The following is a 13,571-nucleotide window of genomic DNA, read 5'->3' as shown; positions in this document are numbered from 1 at the left end:
AGCATAGTATAAGAAAAACAAACCTCCAGGTTTAAAGGAAGAAAATATTAAGTATAGGAGCATAAATTAAGGACATAGAAAACAGTAGAGAAAAATTAATGAAACCAATAGTTCTTTTTGTATAGGTCAATAAAATTGATAAACATCTAGGTAGACCAAAAAATGAGAGAAGACAGAAATTACCAACATCTGTTGGTAATTTGTTTAAACCCCACCCCCATTGTGATGGTATGTGGAGATGGGGCCTTGGGAGTTGGGCCCATTGTGGGGCCTTCACAATGGGATTAGTGTCCTATCAGAAGAGATATTAGAGAGCTTGCTCTTGCCTCCACCTCTGCTATGTGAGGACACTGAAAAGGTAGCTTGTCTTTAAGCCAGGAAAAGGGTCCTTATTCGAAAGTGACATTGCTAGTACCTTAATTTTGGACTTTTAATCTCCAGAAGTATGAGAAAGTAAATTTCTATTGTTAAATGACCCTGTCTATATTTTGTTACAGTATCCTAAGCAGGCTAAGACAGATATTAAGGAAATATTATGAACAATTTTAAGCCAATAAAATGAATGAATAGGCATTCATTCAATGTAGATGAAGTGGACAAATTCCTTGAAAAATACAGAGTATCATAACTGGTACAAAATGACTAGAAAACCCAAATAACCCCTATACTTGTTTTAAAAATCAAATTGATAATTAAAAAGTTAAGACCCAGGGATGCCTGGGCGCCTCAGTTGGTTAAGTGTCTGACTCTTGATTTTGGCTCAGGGCATGATCTCCTGGTTCCTGAGTTCAGGTTCTGCGTCAGGCTCCACACTGCCTCTCCCCTACCCACCCTTCCCTTGCTCACTCCCCCCCCGCCACCTGCCCTTCTCTCTCTGAAAATAAATATAATTTTTTTTTTTTTAATTTAAGACCCAGTGGTTTTTTTAAAGGAAGAAACCATACCAGTGCTACACAAACTCCTTCAGAATATAGAAGACAACACTTTTGGGGTTCCTGGGTGGCTCAGTCCGCTGCTGAGCGTCCAGCTCCTGATTTCAGCTCAGGTCATGATCCCAGGGTTGAGAGATTGAGCCCCACATTGGGTTCCATGCTGAGCTCGGGGCCTGCTTAAGATTCTCTCTCTCCCTCTGCCCCTCTCCCCCATTCTCTCACGTGTGCTCTTTCTCTCAAATAAATAAAATGAAAAGAAATTAAAAAAAACACTTTAGAATTTATTTTTATGAAGTTAGTATTACCCTTGATACAAGAGGGAAAATAAAATTACAGATTAATATCTCTCATGAAAATGGACCCAAATATATTTAGAAGGTATTAAATCAAATTCAGCTATATGTGTGTGTGTATATTTTATATATATATGTAAATATAAATATATATATACATGGAGAGGAGGTCATATATCATGACCAAGTCAGATTTATTCCAAGAATACAAAGTGGTTTAACTTTAGAAAATTAGTACAATATACTCTATTAACAGAATAAAGAGAAAAACTTTATGATCATCTTAATGTGTCCTGAGAAGGCATTTAAAATTCAACTTTGACTTTTATTCATGATAAATAAGACCTTCGGCCAAATAAGACCTTGGCCAGGAATAGAAGGGAACCTGTTTACCCTACTAAATGGGTGAAGCTACAGCAAACTATATACTTAATGGTGTAAGACAGTCGTGTCCCCTGAAATCCACAGTAATGGAAGTAATGTTCACTCTCATTATTTCTGTTCATCTTTGTACAAGAAGTCCTAGCCAGCTCAATAAAACTAGAGTAAGAAATAAAAAGCATCACATGTTGGAAAGTAAGCAATAAAACTGTATTATGTAGAAAATTCTAAAGAATTTAGCATGGTTGCAGAGTATAGGGTCAGCATACCAATATGTGCAAGACCATTAGACTGAAAACCACAGGACGTTAAGGGAAATTAAAGAAGGCGTAAATAAATGCAGAGAGAAATAATGATGTGTATGTTTTAGATGACTCAAAATTATTATGACATGAATTCTCCCCAGTTAAATACCTGATTTCAAGAATTGCTGTAAAGGGGCTCCTGGCTGGCTTAGAACAGCATGCCACTCAGTCTTGGGGTTATGAATGCAAGTCCCACTTTGGGTATAGAGATTACTAAAAAAAAAATAAACTTAAAAAAAAAAAAATTGCTGCTGCGCCTGGTTCAGTAGGTTAAGTGTCTGACTTCGACCCAGGTTGTGATCTCACGGTTCTTGGGTTCAAGCCCTGAATCGGCTCTGCACTGACAATGTGGATGAAGCCTGCTTGGGATTCTCTTTCTCTCCCTCTCCCTCTGCCCTTCCTGCACTTGCGCTTTCTTTCTCTCTCAAAATAAATAAATAAACAAACTTAAAAAGAATTGCTGTAAAGCTATAGTTTTTTTTGTTTTGTTTTGTTTTTTTGTAAATCTATAGTTATTAAGACACTATGGTAATGTCAAATGATAGCTGTATAGCTTGAGTCTTAGAGAGAGGACTGACTACAAAGGGACACCAGGGAACTTTTGAGGATGATGGAAAAGTTGTGTATCCTGATTTTTGTGGTCATATGGTTATATGCATTTGTCAAAAGTTGTCAAACTCTGCATTTAAAATGTTACATAGATTTTATTGTAGCTAAAGTATACCCTAGGGACACCTGGGTGGCTTAGTCGGTGAAGCATCTGACTTCAGCTCAGGTCATGATCTCACAGTCCACTGGTTTGAGCCCCATGTCGGTACCTGTGCTGGCAGCTCAGAGCCTGGAGCCTGCTTCAGATTCTGTGTCTCCCTCTCTCTCTGCCCCCTCCCCTGCTCAAAAATAAACATTAAAAAATTTTTTTTTAATAAACAAATAGATAAAGTATATCCTATTAAAGTTGCATTTTTAAAAAGATCCAGATTTCTAGGATAGTTTTCCTGGTGGATTTCTCCAATTTTTGAGATGGAAATACATGAATTTTAAAAAGCTTCTTTCAGAGCACCTGGGTGGCTCAGTAGGTTAAGCATCTGACTTCTACTTAGGATCTCATAGTTCATGGGTTCAAGCACCACATCGGGCTCTGCACTGACAGCATGGACAGAGCCTGCTTGGGATTCTCTCTCTGTCTCTCTCTTCCCGCTCTCACTCTCCCCCTCCCCTGCTTGCACACTGTCTCAAAAATAAATAAATAAACATTGAAAAAAATAAAAACCTGGGCGCCTGGGTGGCGCAGTCGGTTAAGCGTCCGACTTCAGCCAGGTCACGATCTCACGGTCCGGGAGTTCGAGCCCCGCGTCAGGCTCTGGGCTGATGGCTCAGAGCCTGGAACCTGTTTCCGATTCTGTGTCTCCCTCTCTCTCTGCCCCTCCCCCGTTCATGCTGTCTCTCTCTGTCCCAAAAATAAATAAAAACGTTGAAAAAAAAAAAATTAAAAAAAATAAAAAAAGAAAAAAATAAAAACCTACTTACTCTCTTTGGAACCTAATATGTAGCAAGTGTTCAGTAATTTTCAGTGTATCATTCAGTAAAATATGAAATTTTTACAAGTGAAGTATTTTGAATGCTGATTTTTATAATAAAAATTTTGGAAAGTCTCATGTTATTTTTTTGTACAGAGAACAATTCTTCAAAGTTACATGTTTAATACATTAGAATTTCCTTGTTTTCTGTTGACTTTTATTAAATGATGCCATATATTTGCTTATATATTTTCCATTTTCAGATTATTATATTTATCGAGTCTTTGGCTATCACCTTTTCTGGGGTCATTCTTAGATTTTTAGCTTTCATAGAATAATTAAATTTTTAGTTAATTTGGACAGTGTCTTAAATTTTCCAAAGTAAGCACTTATAAGAGAAAAAAATCATTGTTACCTATAATCATCATTTTAATACCAAAAAAGTAGAAAGACTATCACTTCTAGATAAAAAATCTTTCTTAAGAAAATCGTGACATATTATTGATTACTATGTGCTAGGCATTACACCTTGTATTTAAATATGTTATCTAATTGACTTTTCAAAATAACCCTGTTACACTCATTTTACTGGAAAAGAATTTGAGGCTCAGCTATTTCAGGTAACTTGCTAGAACAGGATGTCTGATTTAATAGCCCATGCTCTTAACATTGCTCAGGCACTTTTATAATTCAGAACAATTAACAACCTAAAATGCTGGGTTTTTATAATTAAGTATCTCTTGATAAAATTTGTCACCAGGGGTGCCTGGGTGGCTCAGTCGGTTAAGTGTCTGACTTCGGCTCAGGTCATGATCTTGTGGTCTGTGAATCTGAACCCCTCATCAGACTCTCTGCTGACAGCTCGGTGGAGCCTGGACCCTGCTTCGGATTCTGTGTCTCCCTCTCTCTCTGCCCCTCCTCCGTTTGTGCTCTGTCTCTGTCTCTTTCTCAAAACTAAATAAACATTGAAAAAAATTTTTTTTTAATTTGTTACCATAGGTCTTTATTTGATAGTACAACACGAGTTCACATAGCATGTGCAGGCATTCATTTTTGCTTACACAGTTTTACAGAGATGATGAAAACCTCTGTTAAAGAAACCACCTCAGGGTGCCTGGGTGGCTCAGTCCGTTAAGTGTGGACTGTTTGTTTCAGCTCAGGTCATGATCTCATAGTTCGTGAGTTTGAGCCCCACAGGGGCTCTGCACTGACAGCTCAGCACCTACTTGGGATTCTCTCTGTCCCTTTTTCTCTGCCCCTCCCCTACTCAGGAGCGGCCTTTTCAGTGTTCTTCCATTTGTTTTTGGAATATTCTGGGTCAACTGATAAAATCTCCTTGCATCTAGGAGGTTTTTCCAGTCTTTAACACCTTGTGCTGGTTAAGAAGGCACAAGATGGTGGTAGTGCTATCTTGCCATCGAGGCAAAGGAGGGTGCAAAAGGGCATACTCCATGCCTAGCTTTCACTCCTGTTTAGGACGTGATGATTAGTGTTCTAATTTAATGACAGTTGTCATTATAATCCACATAAATCTGCACATACTTTCAAAATGTATGTCCATGTCAAGTGGCTTGCTTTTTTCTAGGAATGGTAAGACATTTTGAGATGTTTGTGCTAAAAAAAAAAAATTACCTTTAAACTTCAGTTTGAATGACGTTTTCACTTGCTAGCTGTGTACAAAATCATTTAGTTTCTGAACTTCTGTCTCTTCATCTGTTAATATTTAACTCAGTATATTTTTATTTGTCTACTCAAATGAGGTAGTATAAGTGAAAACAGTGTGAAAACTAGAAACTAAGGGACATTTCAGGTGGTTGCAAGCTGGTCAGCGTGTTTAGAGCAGGATAGTGTGGTCGGTCGATAGGATGTTGAATCTGAGTGGGGGTGGAGGAGGGACTGAGGCTAGAGGGAGGTAGAGTAGAAGTGGAAATGATCATAGGTGAACTTAGTGACATTGTGAATGGACATGAAAAATGTAATTAGTGATTTTGGAGGGAAAAATCAATATTTCTGGGTGGTTGAGAGGAGAAGAAATCTCTTGACTCACAGATTAATTTGCAATAAATATTTAACTGCCTATTTTCCACAGTCTCACTAGGCATTTGTTCTATACAGGTACAGACCACTAAGGACCTGAAGGAATCAGTAGTATTTGGTGTCTGGGTAGGATGCTGCCTGCATTCATGAACAGAGAATTTGGGAATGAGTGCTGATTTGGGTATGAAGTCAAGCTACTCACTTGAAAGCAAGTTGACTTCTATGCCACAGATATGGGGACACAATATGGCCATATAGTTTTTATGTGGTCCTCATATTACTTATTTATAGCCATAGACATCTGATTGCACAGTTCCATTAATGTCTGGAAAAATGACAATTTTAGACATTTGGAAAGATTGTATTTTCCTCCTAATAGTGCTAAGTATGGTACTGTTTAGCATTTACACACACACACACACACACACACACACACACACACACACACACACACTGTAATGAAACAGGGCTTTCAGATAATTTGCATTCAGTCTTATATGGTGCTTTTTTTCCAAGGAAAAACATTTCTGAATCTTATGTACATAAATTTGAGTATTCATTACAGGCTTATCAATTCTAGTTATTGTCAGTGTTAAAACAAAAGAATTTAAGTAAAATCTAGCTGTAACTGGGAATGGATTTCTTTATTGTGCAGCAGTCTTCTCAAACTTCAGATTGCATCAAAATCATATGGAGGGCTTGTTAAAATACAGGTTGCTGGGTGCCACCCCTTAGGTTCTGATTTAGTAGGTCTGAGGTGGGGCTGAAGATTTGCATTTCTAATAAGATGCTTATGTTAAGACCTACTGTTACATGATAAGGAATAAGATTGTCTTAGGAAACCGCAATTTAGCTTCTAAAAAACACTTTATAAATAGATTAGTAAAAACTACATAATGCCTGAGAAATAAACTTAATTTTCATAATGATACAGCTCGAATCCAAATCCCCTCAGGATGTGGTAAATATAAAATTTCTTTTATAGTCTTTCCTGAAAGTTAATTGTTCATATTTACTTATTTAGCACGGGAACAAGTTAGCAGAATATCTTTAAAAATACATTAAAGACATTATAAACATTATTCTCCATTCACAATAGTTTTTTAGAGGAATTTGATCCCTCTCTATATTAATTTATTTATCCAATACTTTTCCTTGAAATTAAAAATCAGACTTCAATTTTTAAAAAATTTAATACTTGTCATGAAAAACCAAAAACATCCATTCGTTGAAAGTGGATGGTTTTCCACTGTCCTTATCTCTGATCAGCCCTAGAGTTTCCCTGAATTTCAAAAACTAAAACTGTTGGAGATGAAATGTGACAATAGGGTTAATGTAGTATGTCAACCTAAATTAGTTTCAGTAATTTGAAAAAATCTTATATTTTTTTAGCTAATGGGAATGACAACAAGAAATTTAAAGGAGATAGACCTCCCTGTTCGCCTTCTCGTGTTCTCCATCTTCGCAAAATTCCAAGTGATGTCACCGAAGCAGAGGTCATATCATTAGGTCTACCATTTGGCAAAGTAACTAATCTTTTGATGTTGAAAGGAAAGAGCCAGGTATGTAATATTTAAAGATTGAACCACAGTGATTATCTCTGGGTACTAGTGTTAAAGATGACTTTTATTTTCTTGAACTTTTCTGTATTTTCTAAATTTCATTTTATTTACATAAAGTAGTTTTTTAAATAGAATTTTTTTTTATGTATGACAGGAAGCAACAAACAAAAATATTAACACAGGACATAGGATTATCTCTTTTTCAATGACTTGTCCTTTTCTTCCTGAACAAAAAAATTTTATATTCTTAATTACAAAATAGTTTATGAAAATACCCTGTGATTATCAGAAGACCAAGACACAGAGAAGATATAAATTATGCCTCATTTGGTAGTTAAAGAATAAGTTTTCCAAAATCTGTATAGAAATGTGTAGTATATTTTAGTTTAGAATTAATATATAACTTCTTTAATAATTCAAAAGAGATTGTTAGAGGTTCTTCATTTCAGAAGTTAATAGGTTTTTCTTAAGATGAATCAGGAAACTTGCTTTTGTGGTGACCATGACAAAAATATAATACTTGTTATGTTGATTTGAGTAATCACCTGCTTTTTTGTTCCAACTCAGACCCCATTAGGATGAATTCTTTAGTTCTTTCCCAGTTTTTGGTTGTCCTGAAAATCTTTTAAACTGAGCATTGCTGGTAAGAAGACGACAACAGATTTAAGCCCTAAACATTGTGTAGTACATTGTGATAAGACCCTATGTTCTTACACTTTTGTAAATAAGTTTAAGAAACAAATATATTTATAAACAGATTGGTATGTGTTTGGACATGAAAGAGATTATCATGTCTGATTCTGGCCCTTTAGTGAAACTAACGTTCCTGTTTAATTCGGATGAGGTTATTTAAATGAGAGGCTAAATAACATGTTTTAGTATTTAGCTCTTGTATGTTGACACATTTATTTTACATCTTCTGGAAATCTTACATGTGCCTGGATCTTTATTTTAACTCAGTTGCCACTACTGAGAATTTATGGTTTGGTGGTTTTAAAAGAGCCAACATGGCCAAGTCTAATGGCTGTGAGATGTATCGTGTATGTGTATCATGTACGTTATCATGTTTCATGCAGTGTATCCTGTATATTCTGTTAGATGGTTGTGAGGGGCAGCAATGTCACAATTTGTTTTTGTCTCTGCTATTGGTTCTGGGTTTATTATTTATCTGCAGTGCTATTGTGTTAATTGCTTATCTTTCAGTCATAAATCATGTTTAGAAAATATTTTGTTAGTTATATACTTTAGCAAGAGAGTGATGTGAGTCATTAGAACTACTTGTAGCTGTAATCTTTCTGATGGCGCTTAGAGGTGGGAGTGTTGAGGGCAGCATACGGGATATTTTCGCCAGCCTTTCTGTGGTTAGTGACTTCTGGGATTTTTTTTTTTCCACCGCTTATTATGAAAATCGATTTCTTTGGATACTTTAGAAAAACCTAAATAATTCCTCCTGGGGTCTACGTGGAAAAAGTTCTTTTTATGTATGAATTTTTAGGTTGTATATACTTTCAAGAAAATTTTTTTATAATAATAATCATGTATTCCAAAGATATTGTTTAGCTTTTCCTTTGTGTAACTAATGTTAGACATTGAGTTTAGTTCTTTGCATTTATGAAGGGGTTTTCAGAAAGATACTCTCCCTCTATATAGTGAATATTATTAGCAAAAAGTTTACATATTCTTTGTTGAAAAGGTGATTAAAAACCAGACAGGAAATGTTGCTATTGCTTTTTGGTTACCTTGATCATTTTTATCTTCCTTAGAAAAATTAGTAAAAGCATATTACTAATACAGATAATGGTTTTAAAGTGCATTTCTTGAAGATAGTAGAATTTATTTGTTTATTGAGGATCAGTTAATTAATGATATTTGATCTATTGTGGTGTGGCTAACATTACTACTTCATAGAATGTTGTTAAAGCATTTAATTGGTTCATTTGTGACATTTGATGGATACAGTTAAGCATCACATTTAACATTTGTCAGGTTAATATTCCTTTACTGGAATATTTGCCAAATAGAAACACTTAGTAAGATAACTATAAACAAATAAATAGTTTGACTTACAGATATTTGCCATTTCATATGTTCAGGAAATTTGTTAATAAACATATTTTTATAAATTGTGTTTTATATATAATTTGAAGTGGTTACTGTACACTTGCTAATTACATGCTCTGTTGTAGTAAAAAAGAATTGAGTTATCAAACTAGAAATTTGCATGGACTTGGATCAGGAGTTCTTCCTATACATTTTTAATTTGAGATGTTCATTATAGGTAGTTCTGGGGCTCAGAATGGTTAGTATTTCATCTTCGTAACTAACCATTATGGTAGGGTGGCAGAACCTCTCACAGAAGTTTCAGGAGTTCTTACAGCTGGAAGAGGCCATGTGTGGAATAAGACATAGATCTCAAGGAGCCTTTTCTGATCTCAGCTCTTCCTGTGTTATTTTTCAGATATCTAATATTTGTACAATGATTACACGTGTTAAAAGATGAATTCAGTTGAGTAAATTTTAAAGATTTTATTGGCTTTATTCAAGGATTCGTGAATTGGGTAGCATTTCATCCAGCAGATAGAAAGGAGCTGTGAAGAGCAGTGCATAATGAAAGGCTTCTGTAGGCAGAATAGGGTGGGACAAGGAAGTTACTAGTAGAGTGAGTTGTTTGAGGCAAGGTCATCTTCCTTTAGGGAATGGTTGGGGTCTGTCAGGCAGATAACCTCACTAGTGCTGACCAAGTAATTCCAGATGAACTGGTTTAAGATTCTAATCTTGGGAGAGGTTGAAGCTATAATTGTTAGGTATTAACTCCTGGTTTGGTGATGTGGGCTTAGTTGGGCTTAGTACAGGTGACTTCATTTTGGGCTTGTTGCCTCTGTATTTTTTAACACAGATCTCAGAAAAAGTCACTTGAATGATTCAAATCAATATTGACTTAATGTAGGAAAGATGTTATCCCATTTCCCTAACTTGAACAATTGAGCCTTTACACCTGAATTCTGCATTTAATTGTATCATAAACAGCTATTTAATTAAAAGGTAAAAGAACAAATCATGCCCCATCTTGGAGAAGTTCTTATTTAGGAAAGAACTATTAAATTCTAACCCCTGAAAGCATCCATTTTACAGTATTGATGCTCACCTTTATTTTCACCTTTTTAATTATTTCTAGATTTTAGAAGAAAGAGAAAAAAGAGGAAAATAAAAAACCACATGAAATCATTTATTCAACTGGCAATTTCCCAGTCCTAAATCCTTTATTGAGCTCGACTTTTCATATGTATTTTCGTTTAACATCAGTGGTACACTTTGAAGCAAGAGTCTTTTCATAGTTCTTAGCTGTCTTTCAAAAACATGAGCTTTCACTTTACTTTCTTGTGTTTATTACAGGCTTTCTTAGAAATGGCTTCTGAGGAAGCTGCTGTTACTATGGTGAATTACTACACTCCTGTTACTCCTCATCTTCGAAGCCAGCCTGTTTTTATTCAGTATTCCAATCACAGAGAACTTAAGACTGACAATCTACCTAATCAAGCTGTAAGTATTGAAAGCATTTAAAAAATTAGCTACAAAAAAAAAAAAAGCTACAAGAATACATGGTATAATAGCTTAAGATTAATTTTCTATTTCTCAGGAAAAAATCATGTTCCTTCCTGTTAGGATGCTTTATTAGTAAAGATTATGTATGTAAATTCTTACCTGAAGGCTTAAGTAGTGCCATTTAGAAATACGTTTGAAGTTGCGGTGCTAGAAATGACAGATACTGGGGGTATAGCTCAGAGGCAGAGCGTTTGACTGCAGAAATGGCAGAAATTTAGTTTGCCCTTGAAACTTTTTTCGCGAGTAAGAGAAAAACTTACATTCTTATCTCTTAAAATTTCAAGTCCAAAAGGAACTTTTTATAGAATACTTAGAATATATAACAAAGGCATTAAGAATTTCAGTGCCGCTTCTATTTGATGTTAACATTTAGATGTTAATAAGAATTTGTATAGATATGTTCATTAAATGGTTTTTGACTCTTCTAGGTGAATGTGGAATGTAGAATATCAACATCTCTAACCTCATTTTTCAGTTTTTATTTTGATATAGTTCATATTGACTATAGTTCATCTTTTGTGTCTCTCCAGGTTGATTTGTAGTAGCTAAAATAGTAATTTGAAGTTACTTAAGGGTAAGAAAAATTGATCCACAAAGCAAGAAAGAGGTTTTTTTATTATGTTATGAGCATGTTTGGGCCCTATAGTCTTGCTCTAGGTAAAAGAACTCCTCCAGCCCTTTGATTCTGTGCTGAAAGTCATTATAGTGCAAGCTACTGAATTGAAATTAGTTTTCCACATTTTTAAATTTTTTTTTTCAACGTTTATTTATTTTTGGGACAGAGAGAGACAGAGCATGAACGGGGGAGGGGCAGAGAGAGAGGGAGACACAGAATCGGAAACAGGCTCCAGGCTCTGAGCCATCAGCCCAGAGCCTGACGCGGGGCTCGAACTCACGGACCGCGAGATCGTGACCTGGCTGAAGTCGGACGCTTAACCGACTGCGCCACCCAGGCGCCCCTCCACATTTTTAAAACAAAGACTTTTTCTGTGCATAATCCTTAGCTTGTTCTAAGAGATATTAGTGGCATATAATAACCTATATAAACTTAGTAAATGAGATGTTAGACATTTTTAAATAGTGTAGACTTTTGTAAATGAAAAATTGACTTCAAAATTCTAAATAGCATCCATTCTCATGGTAAAACATTCAAATAGTCCAGAAAAGTAAAAATGACAACAACAACAACACAGTTGTCCAGAGACAACTAATTAACATTTGCTAACAGTTTGGTGTGTATTCCTTCTCTATCCAGGTGTATTATTATCTGTGTATATAATTTTACATAAGTGGAATCCTAATGTTTTGAAAGCTCATATTTTTTCTTTATAATGTGTCATGGATATTTTTTTGATGGCTATAAAGGCAGAATTACTTCACAGTTTTTAAGTAAATGCATAATACTCCCTTCTATAAGACAGCCATAATCTATCCAATGTCTTGTTAATAGACATTGAAATTGTTTCCAATTTTACACTTTTTAGAAATAGCACTGTAGCAACATTCTTACATATCCTAGCACACTTGCAACATTTTCTTACTAGTTAACATTTGTGGCAGTGAAATTGCTGGGACTAAGCATATGTATATTTTATATTTTGATATACGTTTCATGATTGCTTTTTTTAATGTTTATTTTAGAGGGAGAGGGTATGTGTGCAAGTGTGGGGGGGGGTGGGCAGAGAGACGGGGAGAAAGAGGACCCGTAGTGGGCTCTGTGCTAACAGCAGAAAGCCCAATGGGGGGCTTGAATTAATGAATGGTGAGATCATGACCTGAGCCAAAGTCAGTCACTTAACTGACTGAGCCACCCAGGTGCCCCACATGATTGCTTTTTTTTTAAAGAATATGTGCCAGCTTAGGGTGCCATTCATGTGTAAGCAAGCAGTTTTCCTGTCATCTTTATTAGAGGATGAAATCATATCTTATTGTTTACTTAATATTTATTTGATAACTTATAAAGTATAGTGATTTCTGTTGATGCAGTTTTTCCCCCATTTTTAACACTGTGGTGAATTACATATGAAATTTACCATTTTGTAAATGCCGAGCAGCATTAAGTACATTCATATTGTGCAATCCATCACCACCATCTTTCTCCAGAATTCTTTCACCTTGGGACACCAGGTCATGATCTCATGGTTTGTGAGATTAAGCCCTGCTTTGAGCTCTGTGCTGACAGTGCAGAGCCTGCTTGGGATTCTCTCTCACACTCTCTCCCTCTCCCCTTCCTCCTTCTCTCTCTCTCTCTCTCTCTCTCTCTCTCTCTCTCAAAATAAGTAAATAAACTTAAAAAAATAAATTCTTTCACCTTCCCAAATTGAAACTCTATGCCCTAAACGCTAATTCCGCATTCTCCTGCCCCCCTAGCCTCTGGCAGCCACAGTCTACTTTCTGTCTCTGAGTTTTGTCTACTAATGCGGTTTTAAAAATATTTTTACACAATAGTCAAATCTCTTAAGATTGTATTATGGTTTCTGATTTTGATACCATGTTCATCAGGACCTAGTATACCAACATTAAAAAAATTGTTTTGGGGGTGCCTGGGTGGCTCAGTCGGTTAGGCGTCCGACTTCAGCTCAGGTCGTGATCTCGCGGTCCGTGAGTTTGAGCCCCGTGTCGGGCTCTGTGCTGACAGCTCAGAGCCTGGAGCCTGTTTCAGATTCTGTGTCTCCCTCTCTCTCTGACCCTCCCCCATTCATGCTCTGTCTCTCTCTGCCTCAAAAATAAATAAACATTAAAAAAATTTTTTTTAATTTTTTTTACCTGTGTTTTCTTCTCATATTTTTATGTTTTAGTTGTTTTTATTTAAATGTTTAAATTTTTGTTTTATTAGAAATATTTTGGAGGTGGGGAGTGAGGGTAGGCTTTGATCTCTTTTTTAACTCCCATTGACCAGTTTCTCCTTTATCGTTTTTTTGAATAACCCATTTATTATCTA

At 35.7% G+C, this 13,571-nt stretch overlaps 1 protein-coding gene across 7 annotated transcripts in view; it reads left to right on the top strand.

Moving 5' to 3' along the window:
- Positions 1–13,571, top strand: part of PTBP3 (polypyrimidine tract binding protein 3) — a 121,308-nt gene that overhangs the window by 54,219 nt on the left and 53,518 nt on the right. For 5 of the 7 annotated variants that reach the window (XM_086683709.1, XM_086683707.1, XM_086683711.1 and 2 more), the window contains exons 3-4: positions 6,858–7,027; positions 10,421–10,567. In XM_086683709.1, coding sequence (XP_086539835.1) covers positions 6,858–7,027; positions 10,421–10,567 — 317 coding nt within the window. The remainder of the gene's footprint in view (positions 1–6,857; positions 7,028–10,420; positions 10,568–13,571) is intronic. The other 2 variants (XM_086683713.1, XM_086683712.1) reach the window with 1 other exon arrangement.

This window comes from Puma concolor, chromosome D4 (assembly GCF_028749965.1).
Source record: "Puma concolor isolate L17-30 chromosome D4, mPumCon1.1.hap2, whole genome shotgun sequence".
Taxonomy (NCBI): Eukaryota; Metazoa; Chordata; class Mammalia; order Carnivora; family Felidae; genus Puma; species Puma concolor.
The sequence above is the reverse complement of the archived record's forward strand: the minus strand, read 5'-3'. Positions and strand labels throughout refer to the sequence as shown.